The 20,068-nt window shown below is 53.9% G+C and overlaps 3 protein-coding genes and 1 non-coding gene across 4 annotated transcripts; 2 read left to right on the plus strand and 2 right to left on the minus strand.

The window, feature by feature from the left end:
• Positions 1 to 830: 830 nt before the first annotated feature.
• GLRG_05232 (uncharacterized protein) lies at positions 831 to 1,613 on the plus strand (the record flags this gene model as incomplete). Its single annotated transcript, XM_008095917.1, has 1 exon — positions 831 to 1,613. The coding sequence occupies one exon, from the start codon at positions 831 to 833 to the stop codon at positions 1,611 to 1,613; it is 783 nt and encodes a 260-aa protein (XP_008094108.1).
• A 2,183-nt stretch (positions 1,614 to 3,796) lies between these two features.
• GLRG_05233 (uncharacterized protein) lies at positions 3,797 to 6,081 on the minus strand (the record flags this gene model as incomplete). Its single annotated transcript, XM_008095918.1, has 5 exons — positions 3,797 to 4,129; positions 4,200 to 4,728; positions 4,781 to 5,032; positions 5,089 to 5,688; positions 5,885 to 6,081. The coding sequence occupies 5 exons, from the start codon at positions 6,079 to 6,081 to the stop codon at positions 3,797 to 3,799; spliced, it is 1,911 nt and encodes a 636-aa protein (XP_008094109.1).
• A 3,326-nt stretch (positions 6,082 to 9,407) lies between these two features.
• Positions 9,408 to 9,523, plus strand: GLRG_12515. The gene has a single exon (XR_001139448.1). It is a non-coding gene; the product is annotated as a 5S ribosomal RNA (ribosomal RNA).
• A 2,307-nt stretch (positions 9,524 to 11,830) lies between these two features.
• GLRG_05234 (uncharacterized protein) lies at positions 11,831 to 14,259 on the minus strand (the record flags this gene model as incomplete). The annotated part of the gene is made up of 2 exons (XM_008095919.1): positions 11,831 to 14,029; positions 14,086 to 14,259. 2 exons carry the CDS (start codon positions 14,257 to 14,259, stop codon positions 11,831 to 11,833), a joined length of 2,373 nt encoding a protein of 790 aa, XP_008094110.1.
• Positions 14,260 to 20,068: the final 5,809 nt, after the last annotated feature.

Genomic DNA, 20,068 nt, shown 5'->3' on the forward strand with positions numbered 1-20,068 from the left:
CGCAAACTCCAGCTCATGCTTTTGGCCACGAGTTCGTTGATTTCATGCAGAAGATCACAACGTCGGCGAGAAACTCCTGGCGAGGACGAGAGTCTTTCGATGAAATAGTCGAGGTCCAGAATCGTTCCAGGCATCGGCTAACACGCCTGTTCTTTGCTCCAAGGTCGATCGTTGGAGTCACACTGGCTGAAAGAGTTGGTTTCTGGGCTCAGGGAAGGTGTGGCTAGCCGCGATTCTTCGCCCCGAACGCGCGCCGCCGGCCTGGTTGCATAGGGAATCAGTCAAAAGTGTGCCAGCCATCACGGGACAGCCGGGTCCGTGTTGGGGTGATGTAGATCCTTAAAGACGGACGCGTGTGCTCGACCCTCGAGGCCACAGGTGAACAAAATCACCCTTCTTTCCTCTTCCTTTCATGTCCCCAAACGTTTCAAACCATTGTCGTGTCGCGGGTCCCTTCTCCTGTGCACTTGCAGCCTTGTCGTCGTAGAGCGGCAGCATTCTTCTTCCTCTTCTGTCGAAGTGCAGGCACTGGCCTGCAGGACCTGTCCGCAAACACCAACCCCCAAGTGCTGCCCCTCTCATGAGCAACCCAAGAGTATTCGCTCCTCCAACTCGGCCATCTCTTGTCGTCTTCTTGTTGCTGCACATTGCTACTCTCCATCGAAATCCGGAGCTGGGAATCGTCCTTTGATCTGCATTCGTCTGGCAATAGTAAGCAGGCTCGGTCCGTTTACTTGTCTTCGTTCTCTTCGCCATTTGAGCTTTCTCGGCTGTGCCAAGAATATCGATCATCCCATAACGACTCGAAGGTACACCAAAATTTGCACGACATGCCATCCAACGGCTCTGGGTCCGATAATCCGTGCTATTTGTACCCGTCAGCCGGGTATGGTCAACAAAACTACGAGGCCTCAACTCCTCGGTACGCAGGCAGCGTGCGTTCTCACACGACTTCCTCCTCAGCTTCGCAAAGCTCTGAGTATAGTTCTGACAGTGGCATTCAAAGCTATTACGCCCACGTACCGGACAACAGCACCTCATATGACGAGTTCGGCATGCCTCGAGCATACTCTGAGACCCCATCTCCGTCGGCTTACACAGCACTCACCACTTTCTCCCGTGGCATTCTGCAACAACAGGCTGCTCGTATACCAAACAGACAAATGCTCCATTGCGAATTTCAGCCTTGGACTGGGTGTAGGGAGCAGTTCCAGCTTGACGAAGTCGATGCCTGGATCAGACATACCGACTACGAGCACTTGCAAGGCAACTTTCCTACGAAATGCATCTGCTGGTTTTGTGACGACTTCGTTTTCAGCACCCAGCACTGTACCGAAGCCAGACATAACTTCACCAATCGTATGAAGCATATTGCGGACCATATCCTGGATGGTGATCGTTTTGAGCAGAGGCGACCCGACTTCCACTATCTCGACCACGTATACAAAACCGGGAAGGTTTCACGCCAGGCCTTCGAGTGGGCTAAAGATGCAAATGAGGGTCCCCGACCTTTGGAGGGTGTTCATCCATATGGCTGGAGACCTGCTAGGCGTGAGGCCGCAATCGTCATGACATCGGGCAGTGAACGACGACAAAAAAAGCGTTGCTCCTAGGAGGTCAACGCGTTGGTCTTCAGAAGTCGTTGCCCTCGCATAATCGATGGGTCTGGAGAAGTGGGTACAGTCTGTTGCGTTAGCAGCGTCCAAAACCTAAAAACGTCTGTGCACCTATGTTCCCTTTAAAATATTAAGACTAGCTCTAGCTTATTAATTCTAAAATAAATATTATAAAGACCTTTATATATTAAAGTATATATATACTTAGTCTTTACTTCCTTAGATCTTTGTTGATAGAGATATATGCTTTAATACCTTTACGTTGCGTTAGTAGTGTCCAGACACTGTTAACGAAACTGTTGCTCTGACAGTGACCTAGCCAATCAGAGGCCTATAAAACTCCCCATTCCTAGCCTCTGATTGGCTAGAACTGGACGCTGCCAATACAACAGACGCTGTCAACGCAACGGACTGTAACGGACGCTTTGATGTCGGAGCGGGCCGAAAAGCAGCGGTGTCGATCATATCCGGGAAAGGCGGCAAATTTCCCGATTTGCCCTTGGGACTTTCGGTGAAGGTGGCGAACGTTCGTCTGGTTTCCCCATATATCAACAAAGGATTTCCGGTATCCATGTATTTGGGGAGGGTCTGCACAAGGTAGTTCACCTAGGAGAAGACCGCTCTGCAGGAACCAGCAGATTGTTTTGCAGTCCAAGGTCGGATGATACCTCTGTCATGGAAATCCATAGCCCGTAGACACGTGTTAGGCTTGAGGCCACCTACAGAGGCAAGACACACTTCGGGCTCAGGCTTATCGGCCGATTGATCGAGGCGGGTAGTGGAGGATGTCGGATTAGGCGAACACATGTTGACATCTCGGGTGATTTAGTCCTCCTTCAAGTGTGCCGAGGGCGTCTGGTGTCTAGGAGGTGATGAGGTACGATTCATTGTTTCCGGATAGTTTTTGCGCGAAACTTTCTGCAGAATTCCTTTGGTTAGCTGTCATGGTCTGATGATTGGGCGGAGATGTTTGTCTGATTTTATCTGATTGTGTCAGAAGATGTCTGGGATGGTATACTTGATCGAACTCACTGGGGCAGCTACGACCCGTCAGACTGCCCAAGAGTTACGGCCATACTTTTAGCTGCAGAGGCTGCTTCTTTCGATTTCTTTTTATGATCCCTGGCTCGAATAGGCAAAGGAAGAAACCTCTCCCCACTCTAGGTCAGCACCGGCAAGAGCACAAGGGCCATAAGACAGATTTAGGCACCAAGCCTTACAAAGTGTACATACTCCTTATGTTGTCCAATCTCCGTGCCCGACTTTCTCTTCGGCGGTCAGCCCGTCCAAATGCCATGACATGAGGTTTGCGAATGGAAAATACCCAAGTAAAAGGTAAACTGCAGGCGTGGGCGTGGTGTCTCCTGCATCCCGCCTTATACCTCAAGTCCCGTCCCGTCCTGTGGCCCAGGACGACCAGCCAGCCCTCGCATTGCAAGCCTCGCCGAACCAATGGCGAACGCACCCACAACCATTGGAATACTCGTCGCCCAACCATGGACCTCTCGAAAACAGGGCTGTGTGTGGCGTGGCAAACTCCCCGAACATGCCGTTTTTCGCCAGTCGCGCAACATATTTCCGTCCGCCTTGCATAGACGCGGTTGGCTCGCAAGGTGCTAGACTACTCACCTGAGCTCGTACGACGGTTTTGCACTTCGGTGTTCCCGGCTTCGACGACATCTGCCTGGGTCGCAACCGTTTGTGTTACTCGGTACAAGAAAAAAAAAGTTACACGAGACCCTGACAAGTATTGACGACGGTGAATAGCTCTATCTTATACGAGCATACGGTGCGAGCATGTGCGCCTCGCTGATCAATGTTTCTCGGGATACGCCAGCAGCAGACAAGCTTACAGCTTGTCTTAAACCAAGACCAGTCTGCATTGCCGCCAACACCGACTCAATCAATCATGCCTCACCATGCACGTTTGTGAACGCGACATTTCTGGGGGACATTGTGCTTCTTGTTTTGCGAGTTACGTAGTATGTCCTCAAGCCTGTATCTTTCATGAACATATATGTGATGAGAGGGGTGTCGAGGCCAAGATGCGGATGAGTGTCTCCTGCAGTCTTGTTATGCCCCAAACTCCTTTCGTGCAGTTTACGACCTCCGCTATCTTTCCACCCCGTTCATAATACCAGCTCGCTCGCCTCCTGAGGGTACGTCCGCCCAGTCGTCGCTCAGTGAAACTCGGCATCGACGCGTCCATACCGCACACCATCCACTTTCAGCTCAAAACCCAGACCTGCACTGTCGACAATCATCTCGAGCGTGAAGTCAAGATTGTCGAATTCCACACCGCGTGTTGTCGTCAACCTCGTAAACAGACTCCTAGGCACCGCATTGAGATCGGTCGTCAACGTGCACACGTGGATAAGATCACGAGTGTACGCCGAGGGTGGATCGTCGGCTTCACAAGCAATCAGGTCATCCGTCACCATTAATGACTGCCCGGGTCTGAAGTTTCGAGTATAGTGGAATGCGATAGGTGATAAGGGCGATATTGCCTCTCCCTATCCACAGATTTGGTCAGTACTTGTTCTCGGGATTGTGACTGGGAATAGGGGCCCGGCGCCGTCTAACCTTTGCAATGTGCCACTGCATACGGTCTGACACCATCCACCGCTCCCATAGTGGCGACCAATATCGCTCGCTGACCGAGTGTTTCTCTTCGTCGTAAACCGTCGCGTACGAAGTGCCGTAGTGGTACCTCGCCTTGCGGGATATTACCATGTTACCCTCTAAACCTCGCAGGACCGCTCCTCGGACAACCGCCGTCCAGGCGTATACTGGCTGCATAACCTCTATCGAGCTCGTCTCCTGCAGCGCGGTCACGCTGCCGTGAGTTGGCCGTTCAGTGTATGGTGGCGGTGCGGCACTGGTGAAATGGGCTTTGAGTTTCCGGTAGAGGTAGTCGCTCTGACCGAAACCTCCAACCAGCACGATACCCGAGACGATACCACCCTTAGACCGGATGCCCGTGACCTGGCCCTGAACAAGGTCGCACACTTCTTTGACGACAGGTTCAAATATCTCCTTGATTTCCGCGGCCGACATGACCATGAAGCCGCAGTCCAACCCAGCCTCCTCGTCATCAGGCAGACCTGGAAACCTACAGTGGGTTAGAGAGTTTTGATTTTCAAATTTTAGGGGGGGACACCTACGGCACGTTCACTTCCTGGTGCTCGTCCTCATTGAAATTGCGTTTTACAAACTCCTCAAAGTATCTCAGACCCATCTGCCACGTCTTGTTCTTCTTAACCTTCATCTCGTCGAAACGACTGTGGCCCAGTTTGTTCCTGACATGCTCTTCAAATCTGTAGTTGAGGAATGCGCTGCCACAAAGGCCGCCAGTTCCAACGGCAGATTCTTCTACCTTGAGCGGCTTTAACGATATGATCTTGTATGCGATCAGACTGCAGCAAAATTTAGCCATCTTCACGGAGCCAACAGCCGGCCGTCGGAGACTCACTCGACGGTTCCACCACCAGCATCACATACAACGAAATTATCACCAGCGTTGAGGTGATTCGGCTGGATTGCCTTTAGCGTATACACGGCTGCAGCTTCAGGCTCACTGATCATCTGAATTTCCGACTTGGACCCCATGCCGGCCCGTTCGGCTGCTTGGAGCGTTGTGTTCTTTGCTGCGTCGGACCACACGGCCGGGCAGGTCAAGACGAAGTCGACCTTGGTAGACTGCATAAAAGACTCGCCGTATCTTCGAGTAAGGGTGTCCATGGTGTGCTTATAGACCTGGGTGAGGTAGTCGCTCACCGCGTCCAAGACGTTCTTGTTGTAACGTTTCAGTTGAGCCGCCGTGTCCAGTGGGCTGACGTAAAAAGGTAGTTTCTGTGAGCGATCTAGAAACAGCTTGATGCAGCGAAGGCGCGACTCTTCGGGCTTGAACTGGAAACCCCATTTCACCGTGGGCTCGGTGCCGGCGGCGGCGTTTGCGGGGAAATCATAGCTGATCTCGGTGGGCACCTTGTCGGAAGTGATGCCGTAGCCACCGGGCCACGTCTTGATAATCTCGACATCATCTGGCGTTGAGGTGTATACGGCAGCGACACTGATGCGACTGTCAGCATACCATCCCAAGCGACCACTGTCAATGTCGATGACGTTCGTCATTGCTTTTGAAAGTTGCGCAAAGAGCATCGAGAAACAAGGGGCAGGCTCGAATGTGAAGTGGGCACATGCTCAGGCAGTGACTCGCTATAAGGTGCTCCGAGTTGAAGTGAGGCGAAAGGACAGGTGCTACTCACCCTGAAAACGTGGTTCCAAAGTCGACGCCGACAATCAGTCGGTCGGTAGTGCCGAATAGTTCACGGGCAGGATTCCGGGGGGGCCCATTGATGGCTTCAGTGGATGAATTCGGCGTATAGTTGGTGAAGTAGCTGCTCCGGCTGGCCTGGTTCCTACTACTACTGGAGCTCGGCCGAAGGGGGAGATTGAAGCTCATGGTGGCAATATCTGGTATACGCGCTCAAACCCATAACCTGTGGAAGTAATCCGACTGCAGGGAACAAAGCGAGCGGGACAAGCCCTCGCTGGCGGCGCAACAGAGGAGGGACCGACTAAGGAGAGGTGCTCCCAGTGAGAATCGGGCAGGCGTCGTCGGGATCTGCGCGCCAAATAGAAGAGTCGCGCTGTTGATTGTCTCTTCAGGACAGCAAGGCTACGGGATCATGATCGTGGGGTGTTGAAATGACGGAGGAGGGGTTCAATCCTGAGGTGGGCGGACGCGGTTGGGGGCGGAATGGAGGGAAAGTGACTGGACGAATCTGGACAGTGCAGCGTAAGGCAGCTCCAGGTAAGAGAGGGCCCCTAGCTATGACGACAAAGTAGCGACAGAAGTTAGGATTTAATGGACACGATGTGCGCTTGAGCGACGTCTGATAGCCCGAAGAACCTTTTGCGTGAGGCGAAGTTGAGTACTCTGCTGCCTAACTGAGTTCCTGCCTTCCTCGATGAAGGGATTGGACGTCGCTGGGCTGAGTCGAGGTACCCTGAGCTCAACGCGCACGAGTAACGTAGGTATTTACGCAACTAGGTAGGTAGCTACTTAAGGCAAGGTGGTAAAGAGAGGGGGAGGCAGAAAGGAACCATGGCAGCATGGGTAAGCACTGCCCCGCTAACGTGCCTACCTAAACTTGCGCCGTCCAGAGGGCTGAAAGCGCACCTCTGAGCTGCAGGGCGATACAAGTACCGTGCTTCGGCATTCTGACATAACCCAATGGGCTCTGCCAGGTGGCCAAGATAACATCACGTGAGCCGCTTCGAGTCCTCGGCTGAGGGCCGGAGAAACACCTGAACCTGCATTCTTGGCACGTCTCGCTTGGGCGACGTCAATGTACCACGCCTCGTCAGTCACCAAAAAGATCGGCCAATTCCACACCTTTTCGATCTGTTCTCTCGGGGACGACTCGGGCAATGACGACTGTCAACGTCGCTTCCGCTGCCCGGTCTCTTGGAGGGAAGGACGAAGACTGACGGATGATCTTCTCCGCCCCTGTGGTGTCCTCTCTCAGATGGGTGAAGGAGGGGACCTTATATAGTGGAGCGCTCAACCTCCAGTCTCGGGCGGAAATGCCGACGACTCGGTGCCGAAAAGACGCAACTTTCGAGCCCCATCTAACGGGACGTATCACCTAATGCTCTTGGTCAAAGCACGATCGCACACCGGCCTTTGAACCCCTCCTCCATCACGCAAGCGACTAGCGTGGCGAAGACTCCGGTCGCGGCAGAGAGTCTTTGACGACGTTCCTATCATGCCTATCATGCATGGTCTGTGCAATAGTGGACAGGTGACAGCGCCTTCCGTGCCCCAACCATATCTGTGTGGATGACCCCAGGTGCTCTTCCAAAAGGGTTGTGGCTAATAGAAGAAATCAAACTTCCATCTCTTCGGAAGGCTGAGAGGTCATGCCAACGACGTACTCTACTCGCTGAGCTACAGTTGCTTATGATGGAAGGTGCGGCCAGTGCGGCATGGAATAGGTATGGACCTGCGGGCGCCGATGGTGGAGTCTGGATGGGGCTTTGACATACGAGATGTTGATATTGATCCATTGGCATCCAGTGAAGGCTAGGCCGGCGGTGTGCCATCCGCCGATACAACCCTGGTCGTTCGTGAGTCCGGGGACATAGTGAACTGGCCAGCTTTAGCCATAATGGAATTGCAACCCCAGAGTTATGAGTAAGAAGAGATCTACCGTTGCGGGCATATTATGCGTGGTACAAGCCAGGCAACGCCGCGTCGACTAGGTAGGGTGATGTTGTGGAAGGTAAAGTACAGACGGACAGAAAACGCCATGTCGCCTTTGGGGTCGGTGAACCAAAAAAGGACTCTTGACTCGGTGAGTCACACGCCTGGCTCAGCATGTCCTCAACATCCGTTTCCCTCCCATATCCGTCTGTAAACACCCGAATGCTTAAGATTACGGGCACAAAGACTGTTGCTAACTTTGGGTCATTGTGAGGTTGGGCATGTATTCTGGGTTACACGACGCTGCGCCGCGTCCGCGGTGTAACTCAAGTCTGGGGGCCGCTCATAGGTAATCACTCGAGACTAGCCGAATGCTTCAAACAACGGCGGCTTCTGTCTGTCTCGGCGATTCTTGCCCCGAGTATGACTCGAGGAGGTTGGGTTTGGCTGGTTGCAGAGCTTGGTTGATGTGTAGTCCACGAATCAGCCCTACGGAGGCACGGATGCTTTTTGCCCGACGACGCCCAGTCACTCGATCCAGACTAAATAGGGTATCAGACACACATGCACGATGGAGACAAAGGGCCGGATGATACTCGACGTTGGGCAAGACACAGCCCACTGTCTCTGACCCTTTCTTTCCACAGTCCGAGACAAGCAAGACACTCGCTTTGTTTTCTCGCTCCCAGAAACAAAAGCTCAGAGAGTTCTCAAGATGGCGGATGCTCCCGCGATACATATATGAGATGAACTGGTGGGCAAGCAAAAGGAAGCGCTGAGCCTCGGATAGCTTGATGTGGCGACTCTCGCAATGTCTTCAATTACGGATCTCGAGACGGAACAACTGAGACAGCACCGGTCAAAAGAGCGGGCGCCTCGCGTTCAGAGTGGTCGAGACACTTTGTCAGCCGACGGGGAAAGGATGAGACGGAGCTCCAGTCTTCTTCATACGAAGAAAGCCGTGCCGAGGTACTGGCTACCCGTCGGCTTGGAGAACATGGCTGGCGTACGAGAGACGCGGCTTCTTTTTTCGACCAAGTGCTGCTGCCGATTGCCGGGCGTACATCATTCCAGAGAGATAGCCTCGTTGTTCAAGTCTAGATTTTGCGTTCTCAACTGGTCCGTTTCGTTATCTACGCTCGCGATTGCTAAGTATGAATGCAAACCCTCTAATACCATGACGGCTTCCGACGATGATGCTATTTTTGCTGGGCAGGCCCAAATAAACCTACTCAGATAATCGATCCACACAAGTAGCAGTGTGTTGCCTCTCTCCGACTTTAGTAAGGGCCTAATATGATCTATCCCAATCACCTGCAGAGGTTTTATGACGGTAATTAGCTGATTAGGATGTGCTGGTTTGTGAGGTCTAACACTTGCGTAGGGCTAGCATCCTTTGATGTATCGCATGGCATTGCTTGACATAGTTAGCTTAAAAAAAAACATCCCTAATGAGGCGTCGTCTTGTTATATTGGGGCCTAGGTAACCGACCTCATCGTGAGCCGATTTGCAAGCTTGTGCCACTTCAGACTTCACCAGAACCCATTATGAACAATTTCGAATTGTCATCCTATCACATACGACCATACCCATTGGAAAACTCGGGATCCCGTCCGCTCTCCCATAGATAAGCCAATGAGGGCCGGATTAGTAGTTGGGTCGGTGACGACCAGCGAATACCTGGTGTTGTATGTTTTTGTTTTCTGCCTAGCTGGGTGTTTTGTTTTGCTTCGGTTGGTGACGACGACGACGACAACAACAAAGTCTTGAGCCAGCGATAATCGTTCAGGGGCCAACAGGGGCTGTCATTTGCATACAGTTGGCAGAAGAATACAATTCCAACTTTTTAGGTGGCCAATAGTGTGATTGTATTGTTCGATGCCAAAAGCCAATGGCAAAAGCAAGTATCGTGACGTTGTGTGGCAGGTTGACATCTAGGTAAACGGCCCCACAGAACAACCCCATGCGTAAATCAGCCGCTTCAAGGCACCCCGAACTGCTGCCTTACTTACTCGGGGTAAATACATGCCGTCGTCAAGCAAAGGAGAACCGCAGCTACCGGTGAGTAATGCAGTTCGGCACGTATTTGTCAACGCTAAGTTATGCGAGAGAGACACTTGGGCTAACCTAGGAAGAACTTGACCAAGGTCGCCGTCAGCCCGCATCGCCACCGTCAACAACAACACATGACGCACGAATCCAAGCGTTTAAGCTTCCACCAACAATACCTACACACAAGACGACACATGTCTTTCTTTTGGGGACCAGAGTCCATGCTCCTCTAGCCCCTCGTGCCTTCCCGCCTAGGTCCACGTAGAGAAACCCATAGCATTCCGGGAACAAACGTTCACCCCCACTTCCCCCCCCTTTTCTCAAAACCCACAATTGGTCATCGAGAAACAGGCACCTAGCCGGACGACTAAAAAAAAAAAAAAACACGAGTTCCAGGCCAGGGTCAGCACGAAAAATAAAAGACGAACAGGAACAAAACACAGCCTTCCCGAACAACTACGTTCCCGGCGCCATACACTAAAATTGCCCCCCCCTCCCCCCCCCCCCCCCCCCCCTGGCCGGCCGCAGTAAACGCGGCCCAGATCCTCCTACGTCGTCCGCAGCAGAGCTGCCGCGTACGTACCTCCGCATAACACATCTTCTTGCGCATAAACTCCCATATCCCTGCTCGGTTCAGGTCGATTACGCCCTCTCTGCGATGCAGGTTTCCAAGTACCTAAACTAAGTACACATCGTTTCCGTCCGAACCTCGCCTGACGCGGGCGGCCCCTGTCAGCTCACCGCTGCTGCATTGCATAAGGTAGGTACGGTAGCTAAGGTAGAACGACGTTTCCTTCGCGGCCACCCCCCCCCCCCCCCCCCCACCAATAACCCCCAAACCCCGCCTCTGGCAGCCGCAAGGTACCAAGTCACGGACACTACCGTAACGGACCACCGGCTGTGGGAAAGGCGTCCAAGCCACGCCCGCGCTCGCTCGCATGTCTAAATCGTCCGAAGTGTTGGGCCAAGAGTCAATTGGGATAAGTTCTCTCGTCTTTCGTTGGCCACCCGATGAACAAGACCATGCAGAGACACTTCACAGGATTCTCTCAAAGGACAGTAATTGCGGTTCGTGACCAGTGAGCATCGCTAAGGTGCCACGATATTATTATGTAGTATGGCTATAGCAGGACTCCGAAGACCATCCTGCCTACGTACAGTTTCCCCTAACCCCCCCACCCTTGAAAATCTGCTTTTACCCCCCACCTATCCCATACTCGAACCAAATAGTAAATAACAGTTCCCGCGCGCTTGTGAACACACAATCGCTGAACTCATCATCGCCGGGTAGCTTCGATAGGGTTGCCCATGTTTACCATTCGCGTCTTTCCACGGTCCATATGTAACAAACTATTCCATTTGGGCATCCGTCGGCCACAACATGGCTTTTCCCGAGTCGTCTGACGTGTCCAGCTCGCAGAGGATCTAGAAAGAAAAATCTTGTGTCGTTGTCCTTCCATTGTACAGAACTGCGCGATCATAGTTGAACCCCTTATCTTTGCCTCCCCAATCCCTTGAACCGTGTTCTTTTTCTTCCAGATTGGGAGACCGCCACTCCTTGCCCGTGTGAGCCCCAGGAACAAAAGAAATGTTGTCTTTGGTATAGGGCGCCATCGGCAGCCCTTCCAGTCTATAGCATCGGGTATTTCGAAACAGATGAGTCGATGAAAAAATATAAGGAAAAAGGCAGAAATAAAGATATGCGCAATGGCGGAAAAGTGTGCCGCCCTGTGGTATCGAAGATATCGTAGAGTAATCGAAATGCCACCCTGCTCCCCAATAAGGAGGCAACAGAAAAACCGAGATCCGGAATGAAAACCACCTCAGTCTGGATGAGGTCGGTACACCGGCAAACACCAAAAAGAAAAAAAAGAAAAAACACCAGGCCCATGCGTGTGAGTAGGCAAGAAACTTTTGCGGTGAACCAAGCACAGCCTCGAGGCCGCCGCCTTAAAACCGGTTACTGGCCGCCCAGATACTAGCGGACGCCGAAGCAGCCCATTCGCTCTCCTCGTATGGGGGCGTAGGCCACTTGTATTGGCTCTCGCCGCCGTGTGACTTTTGGAGGTTCAAAGGCTTAGGAGCGACGGCTTCGTGGTTGTCGCCGAAGAGGACAGAGTTACCGTTGGCCGAGGGGGACGGGGTCGGGTACGGGTTCGACATGCCAACATTGCTGGCAGACTGACGCAGGCCGGGTTTTCCGTCCTTCTCAAGGCGGTTCATGGCGCGGTGCGTTGAGTTGAGAACCTCATCGAGTAGCTCGTCCTCCTCGTCCGGTGCATCGTAGTGCTGCACACCCTGGCGTCGAGTTCGGTTCGAGACTGGCACAGTTCCTCTTGCAGCCATCATCAAGTTGTCGACCGACCGCGGCTGATGTTGCGGCAAAGAGTGGTGCCTCTTGAGAGTGCTGCTGGGGGTAATGAGGTGCGCAGGGGGGACGGGAGCGTGATCTTGATTCTGATTCTGCTTCTGCTGAACATCTCTCAGGGCCTTGTCAAGCGGCTCGTAGATCTCGGTAGGCTTTGGCGGGGGAGTAGGCGCGTTGTCAATCACCATGGAGGACCGGTTGCTGTTCCAAGGGCCGCAGCCAGTCTGGGCTTCGACATCGTCAGAGTTGGGCGACATGGGGACCTGGTGCCTGCCTGAGAAACGGCGAGCGCGTTTCCTTAGGTGCGAAAAGAAGCTTTCCTTCTGACCATTAGGCGGCGATGCGAGACCGCCGTTGCCGTTCAGTGCCCTCTCGGCCTGTTGCCGGTGAATCTCCGCATAGTTGTTAGTGCTCGAGGCAACCGACAATTGCCTGCCAATCTTCTTCTTGTCATCAACCTGAACTGCACGATGCCGGCTGTTGGCGTACGAGTCGTTGTAGGTAACACCGTTCCTCGCTTCGGCGGTCACGGCGTCGGACAGCGGGGAAATGGGACGGATCGTAGGGAGTATCGGCATGGGTGCGACGTTTGACGGGCCGTTTGACCAGGTCGTGCGCTTCGGCTGAGCAGGACGCGTCTTGGCGACGGGAACCTCGTTCGTTGTTTGCGAAGGAACGGGAGAAGGTCTCGGGGTTGGATCTTTGGAAATAGGTTGGGGGATGGCAACCTCGGCGCTTTCCGAGCGACCGATCAGGGATTTCCTGAACCACGACGGCTTGGAAGATGCGGGGGTAGAAGAGTTGGAGTTGGCGGTGCCCTTGAGATCAGACTGCTTGCGGCCCAAAATTCTCGAAGCCGACGACTTCGGCCTCAGAGGGTCAACGGCGTCAGCAAAGTACTCGTGGGCAATTGCCTGGGTTGAAGTAGGGCGAGCCTTGGGGTCCCACATGAGGCACCACGTAACGAAGTGACTCAGTGAAGCAGGCCACTGCGGTTGCTGCAAAATCGTGTCCATGGCATGGGGCGCCATCTTGGGGAATGAGAAACCGAGCTTGCCGGCGAGTCTGGTGCCATCCTTCCATTCGCCACCGCCAACACGGCCACCGGATTTGTTGTACCAATTCCCGGGGCTTCCCATAATCTCGCAGACCCTCCAAACTTGGTCGACCTCGTTTCCGCCAGGGAAGAGCGGCTTGAGAGTAGCTATTTCGACGGCCATGGCACCGACAGCCCAGATGTCGACTGGGGCCGAATACTCACCGGCACGAAGAAGCACTTCGGGCGCACGGTACCATCTCGTCGAAACGTACGTCGTGTAGGGCAACCTGGAGTGCGTTTCGCGGGCGAGACCAAAATCGGCGATCTTGACAGTGTAGCTGGGGGGCGTAGAGGGAGGTGTGACGAGGGCCGAGTACCTGCGGAAAGACGTGACGGCGTCCTGGTGGGCAGAGGTAGAGACGAGGATGTTCTCGGGCTTGATGTCGCGATGGAAAAAGTGGTGTGCGTGGATATGCTCAAGACCGTGCATGATCTGGAACAGAATGCTCTTGACGCTGGCGTTGTCAAGGCATTTGTGGTCCCGGGCCTTCATCAATTGATACAAGTTGCCCTCCATGTACTCCATGGCGATGTGCAGCTTCTTGCTGTAGGGGTCGAGGAAGATGTCGAGGGCGGGGACGAGGTGGACATGGTTAGGAAGCGTCTTGAGGAAGACGACTTCGCGAAGTTCCAGGCACGGGGCGAAGGACTCGAATGTCTTCTTCATGGTTTTGATGGCGACCTAAAAATGCACCCGGTAAGCTGGTGATGCAGCGGGAGCGATCTGCAGGAACTTACCACTGTACCGCGGCGAGCCACGCTAGCACCTGCGCTACGGACTCGGGCAAGGACGACACTGCCAAAGCTACCATCCCCGATTTCCTTGAGCACCTCGAATCTGTCTTCAAGGGCCATGTTGTTGGCAGAGTGGGATGAGGACCCTCTATGGGTCAAGTCGTGTGCGACCGTCATCTTGTATGGTTTTTGGGGGTTTGTGATCGTTGATTCCAGTCAAGATCCTCGTGACGACGGTGTTTCTGGGGGCGGGTCAGCTGGTCAAGGCCGCTTCTCAGGCGTGAGCCTGGACCGTACCAATGCTGAAGCGAACTAGGAGGAGCTCTTTATAAGAGCCGCTTGCGAGATCTGTAGCATTCAGACCGGCCTTGGTTGGAGAGCTATCCGTGCTGTAGTATGATTGGGGTACCGTTGGTTAGGTGGCAGTGTTTGGTGAAGAAGTGTTGAAAGTTGAGGCAAAGGAAAATGGTGTGCGAGTGTTGTTGCTTGTATTGGGTCGGGACGGTTGATGTTGGAAATAGAAAAAAAAGCGTGAATGAGTGAGCTGGGATGGACCAAGAGAGCGAAACCAGATGAAGAAGAGGGGACAACGAGGGGGATAGGCGAGGACCAGGAGGTGGTCGATATTATTAAAAGGGCCAGGTAAGGGTCCAGGGGGGTGAGAATGGAGCTAGAACCAGTCGATCGGGGATGGATCCTCAAGCGTGGGTATCCAGAAGGTACACGATATTGTCAGGTACGTGGGTCGAGATTGCGATGATGAGGAAGCGACCCTGGGAAGATGAACGGGGGGGTTGGGCAACGGTTGTCCAGGCCTTGTTGGTTTCCTCGCTTGGGAAGTAGAAGCGTGTCGAATTGTGCGTGAAGCTTGGCTGGGCGGAGAGTGATCACTACCGTACGAGGCGATATCTACGTAGTGGCGGCGGCGGCGGCGGTGTTGTTGTCGTCGTTGTTTTGTTGTTTCTGTACGTCGGTCCCTGTCTGCGATGCGAGTGCTTGGATGAAGTACAGGAATTTGCATGTAGATGCGAATGTGCAGGTGGCAGTCGACCGGTGCTTTGCTTGATGGGATAGCTAAGCTGCTTGCTGGTCTGGAGAACAGCGACGCATCCGAGTGTTAAAAATGAGGGACGAAGAAACGGACAAGAGTGGAAGGGGGCAGGGAAGTTGGAGGGAGGGGAGGAACAAGCGAGGGGATGGAAAGGGAGAGCGGGAATGAACGGGGTGACGAGGGACGGAGAGAGGCGAGAGAGAGGGCGAGACAGCGTGTGTGGTGTGTGTGAGAGAATGAGAGGGAAGAAACCCACACGATCCAGCAGAATGATTCACCGTGGACCCGCGCGTCGGGATGGGCGAGGACGAGGGTGATGGGGGCCAGCAAGCCTTGAGGACAAGAGGAGCAGCAAGAGGTACTTCGGTAGGTACTGGACGGTGTGTAGGTATCGTGTAACTCGGCCAGGGCCAAAAGCGTGGTGCTTAACGCAGTGCAGGGTAAAATTAATTGAGGTGACCGGGTGGGAGATGGGGGAATGGAGCGAGGAGCCGGCCACTATGCCGTCCAGTTGAAGGTGGCCAGGGGCCCGTTCATAGCATGAATGAATGAATCTGGGGGGGTGAGAGAGGTAAGAGAGTGAAAGGCGCTGTGATAGGGGGACAATCTCGCTAATGGTTTGGGTGGGAGTCGTGCCTTTTTTTTTTTTGTCTTTCCCTCGAGACCCCTTGGCGGACCAATTTGCGCTGGAGGGTGTGCAAAAAGAGAGGGGGGTGCAGGTGAGTTTTGGGCGGAGGAGCCTAGGATCTGGGCGAAAAAGCCGAGGTGAGGTAGGGGTAGGGGACCAGGGTCAGGTTGTGAGCAGGTGTGTGTGTGTGTGTGTGTGTGTGTGTGTCTCTCTCTCTCTCTCTCCCTCTCCTGTCTTGTCTTGTTCCGGAAAAAACAGAGGAAGAAGAAGCGGCGTGCACGTTGCGGAGATGTTGTATGCGCGTACGCAAGGTACGCTGGTGTGCTGGTTCGAGAGAGAGACGAGTGAGAGAGTGCGTGCCTCAAAAACAGAGGACACAAGAAATAAGGTAGGAGGAAAAAATATGGTGATGATGATAGTGGTGGGTTGCAGCAGGGTCGACTTGGTTTGATTATGTTCGGACGTCGGTGCAAGTGCGCGGCAAGGGTTTCTCGTTGGCTTTCTTCTTTTTCCGTTCCTTTCTGTCGAGCGGCCTGGAGTCTAATGTGTCTGATGTAGGTATCTGGTTTGTCTGGTCTTGTGGTGGTTTGGTGGTGTGCCTGATGGCTTGTCGCTCGGATCCTTAGGGTAGATTATCATTGATTGGAATTGCAATCCTCTCCGTCTAGACTGTCGATGGTGTTGACCTCCTCTCCCGCCGTCATGGGCCACGGGCTGCCTAATATGTCCGTGGCCTCTCATCAATTCCTTCGTGCTTCACCTCGCCGCCTCTCAATGTTGTTCTCTTCCCACCTGTTGATTTGACAGACAGACGACATTTGACCGGTTGAACGGGAGGACGAGGGGGTTGCATATGCACACCGCACCGCGCACGTCTTCCATCAGACTTTCCCCCAATGCGGTCCACTCCAGACAGACGGTATGTGAGTTGATGGGGCAGCGGCGATGCTTGATGAACTGGCATAACCCAACTGAGCATCTATGGCCGGGGCGGTCGGTAGTGATGACACAGAAACGCAAGGCCCATTGCCCAATTGAGCATGGCTTGGCCCGCTTCAAGTCAGTCGTCCACGAATACACTTCAGCAAGGCAATCATTCTCTGGACATGGGACGTGCTGCAGATTACTGCGAGCCGTGGCAGCGACACCGACTCCAATCCCAGCCGCAGTAGCAGGGAGAAACAAAGTCAAAATAACCAGGGACAGACAGTGCGAAGCGACTGTGTGAATGCAAGCCAGCGGCAGCAACACGGTCAGCATCATTAGCATCTGTCTGCAAGAGGAGATGCCATCAGCGACGCCGGCCGGAATGGACGGTGCTACGTCCCGAGGTAATATTGCTGGTTAGGTGCCGCCAAAGCCTCGGGCTAATTGGAAGATTATGGAAGACACAGTGTGCGTGCAGCCAAGGGGAAGAGGGGAGAGAAACGGGGGATAGCCGCTGACATCGTTGGCCAAAACGCCCATCCGGCCGGCCCAACTGGAACTACTGGCACTACTACTTGTCCTTGTCCTATTAGTAGAAAAGCCCTGGATCAGAGAGGCTCGGCCAAGAGGCGCGTGCAGGATGAATAGTGCGCACTTCGGCGCAGCAGAGCAAGTAATATGTGTGTTTGTATGCGTGTGTGGTGTTGTGATATGCCAGCACAACATCCCAACAGCTGGGCTGCTGATGTATCAAGGCAGACACACTCAGCATCCGTCAAGATGCGGCAAGTAGGGTGATGCCTGAGGCCAGGACACAGCGGACCGAACGCAATGCCAGCGTACCGTTCCTGACGGTGGGCGCATGCACAAATGCCACGCCGCAGGTGGCAGGGCATGACGGGGAACCAGGATCGGTTATGGCGTTCCGCGATGGCAAATCCTGCAGCCTTATTCGAGGATGTGTGCAAAGGAGGTGGGACAACGGGGGCGGGCGCCTTCGTCGTCTGGTGAATGATGCGCTCCATGAATCGGCTCCCATCTTGTTGTACTTGGTGAACATGATCGTATCCGCACTCTCGTGAGTCGTACCCTTTATTTGCCTTTCTTGCCCGTGTGTGCCAGTGCCGGTGCTGAATGCTAGTGGACCGGCCAACGTCCTCTGTGGTTTGATGGTGGTAGGTAGGGAGACACTGACAAGTTGACAACGTCCGTGGCAAGGGACCCAAGAAGAAGAATAATGCGGGCAGTACAGATACCACAGTGACGCCCGGCACTGGCGGGCGGGCGTGTTGGACGCATACTACTCCGTACACTAGTAGGAACGCCATGACCTGACCTGCAGTTACTGTGGTATTCTTTGGGGGCCGGATATGGAGGGGAGGCATTCGAGGCGGGGAGGCAAAAAGAAAGCGGCCATGTTCCTGCGTTCCTACCTTCAACGTTGGTAGGAGTCAGGTTGGCCGCCGTTCGACTGTTCAGGCGCATGAAGACGCGTTTCCACTCCTCGCACCACACCGAGAGCAGGAGAAAGGGGGAACCCAGCCAAGAGCCGCGAGCTTGCTGCTCATCGCCAATGCTAGTGTCCCTGTAGGTACTGGTTCCGTAGGCTGGGGAAAAGGGTCGTCGGCGGCGGCAATAATCAGAGAGGGGTCCAGGTCCCGGTCCTCGTCCTGATGGTAGGTAGGTAGTTACTGTATCACCAGCGTACCGCCCTACCTAGGTACCTGTACTAGTGCATGATGTGTGTCATCCATAGGGGCAGAGGACCCTTGGGTGTCAGTGTGTCCTTCAGCTTCTCCATCAGGGCAATTGTCATTTCAAGCCTTGAAACCGAGCTCGAGGCGGCTTTTTATTATAATGGATAGGCCATCGCATTATAAAACAAGAGAAATAATGAAAAAGGGGCCCGCGCCTCGGGGAAGGTGGAAAGTGGATACAGCTTCATCTTTCATGTCTGCCCGTTTGGTCGGTAGTGCACTCTGACTCCTGAGTATCCGTAGGAAAGTACCTTTGGTAGGTACCTATGGGGCTATCTACATAGTACCTGTACTATGTCTACGGATACCTGGTAGTGTACGGAGTAGAGGTAGTTAAAGTAGGTACGTATCGCCAATTGCGGAACCTTTTGAGGTACGTAGCTGGTTTGTCGTCGTCTCCTGTTTGGTGTGGTTGCGGCAGGGATGCACCGCGGGCCTTGGTCTTCGCAACGCGACGTAGACAAGATCAAACAACGACTGGGACGTGGCAGAGGTTCGATGTTCAGGCGCAAAGCAGCATGAAGTAGAGCGCTTTTCCTGCCGCATCGCGCTTCAACTCCTACCAATCAGGCCGCACCGCTAGGCAGAGCTACCATTTCCTACACAATACGGATACAGGTACTCCGTACAGAGTATCCATCTGCACCTGAACTACAGGGTGACAGGGGTAAGTAAAATACCCCTATGATGTTACCCCCCATAACCGACATCATGATAGAGGGGGAATATTCACCAAAAGTGAAGCTCTGCAGGAGGGGGGTGGACGTTAGTTACCTAACCGGGGTATTTAACTTCGGCCTGGTACCATTGTACATACCTACCTACCATACGGATACTACCTAGTAGGTAGGCATTCGTGTTGCCTTCCGTGTCTGATAAGATCCGCCCCAGCGCACGTGCCACAGTCTTAAGTCCTATTCGGGAATGGGGAGTGTAGAGCAAATGGCACCGGCTGGCGAGACGAGTGCAAAACAGGGAAGAGCCGAGGGGGCGAAGGAAATTGTCCAACGCCGACGAGTATATCAACCGGGGGTGTAGGGGTGGGCAGGGGGGGCCACTTCGCACTACACTAGGGGCCCCAGAGGTTAAAGCTGCCCAAGATTGGCCGGCAACGTTGGGCTTCACGCCTCGAATCCTCGATTGGCATCATCCCGTCCTTCGTCCTTCCCATGAACGCCAAAAGAGGGCCAGAATGCCTGACTTTGTGCATACATAGCGCCGCCAATAGATTGTGGTGCTGTGCCGGACTGCCCGCACAAGCCCCCAGATACCAGGGCCAAACGCCCACTAGATGCGCGTGTGCCAGACCCGTGTGTCCGATTACGCCGCCAGGCCTTCTTCTAGTGCTATGATGCTCAGGTACCGCGCCACATCTTTCTCCTTGCCGTGAGGGAGTCTGGAACGCCTTGCATTGGTGGATGGCCTTGCTGAAGCTGCCGCATCAGTGCCTTCGGCACCATTGGATGCCAGATGTCAGGGGCCAGTGGAAGCATCTGAATGGTGGTGTGTGGGGGTGGGGGGCGTGACGAGTCTGATGACCTGACCTCGAGCAACTGGTGAGTGAGTCGAGGCACACATATTGTAAACACCGCAGTCCTGCCTGCTGTTAAACGTTCATAGGCC

Source organism: Colletotrichum graminicola (assembly GCF_000149035.1).
Source record: "Colletotrichum graminicola M1.001 genomic scaffold supercont1.17, whole genome shotgun sequence".
In the NCBI taxonomy this organism is placed as follows: domain Eukaryota; kingdom Fungi; phylum Ascomycota; class Sordariomycetes; order Glomerellales; family Glomerellaceae; genus Colletotrichum; species Colletotrichum graminicola.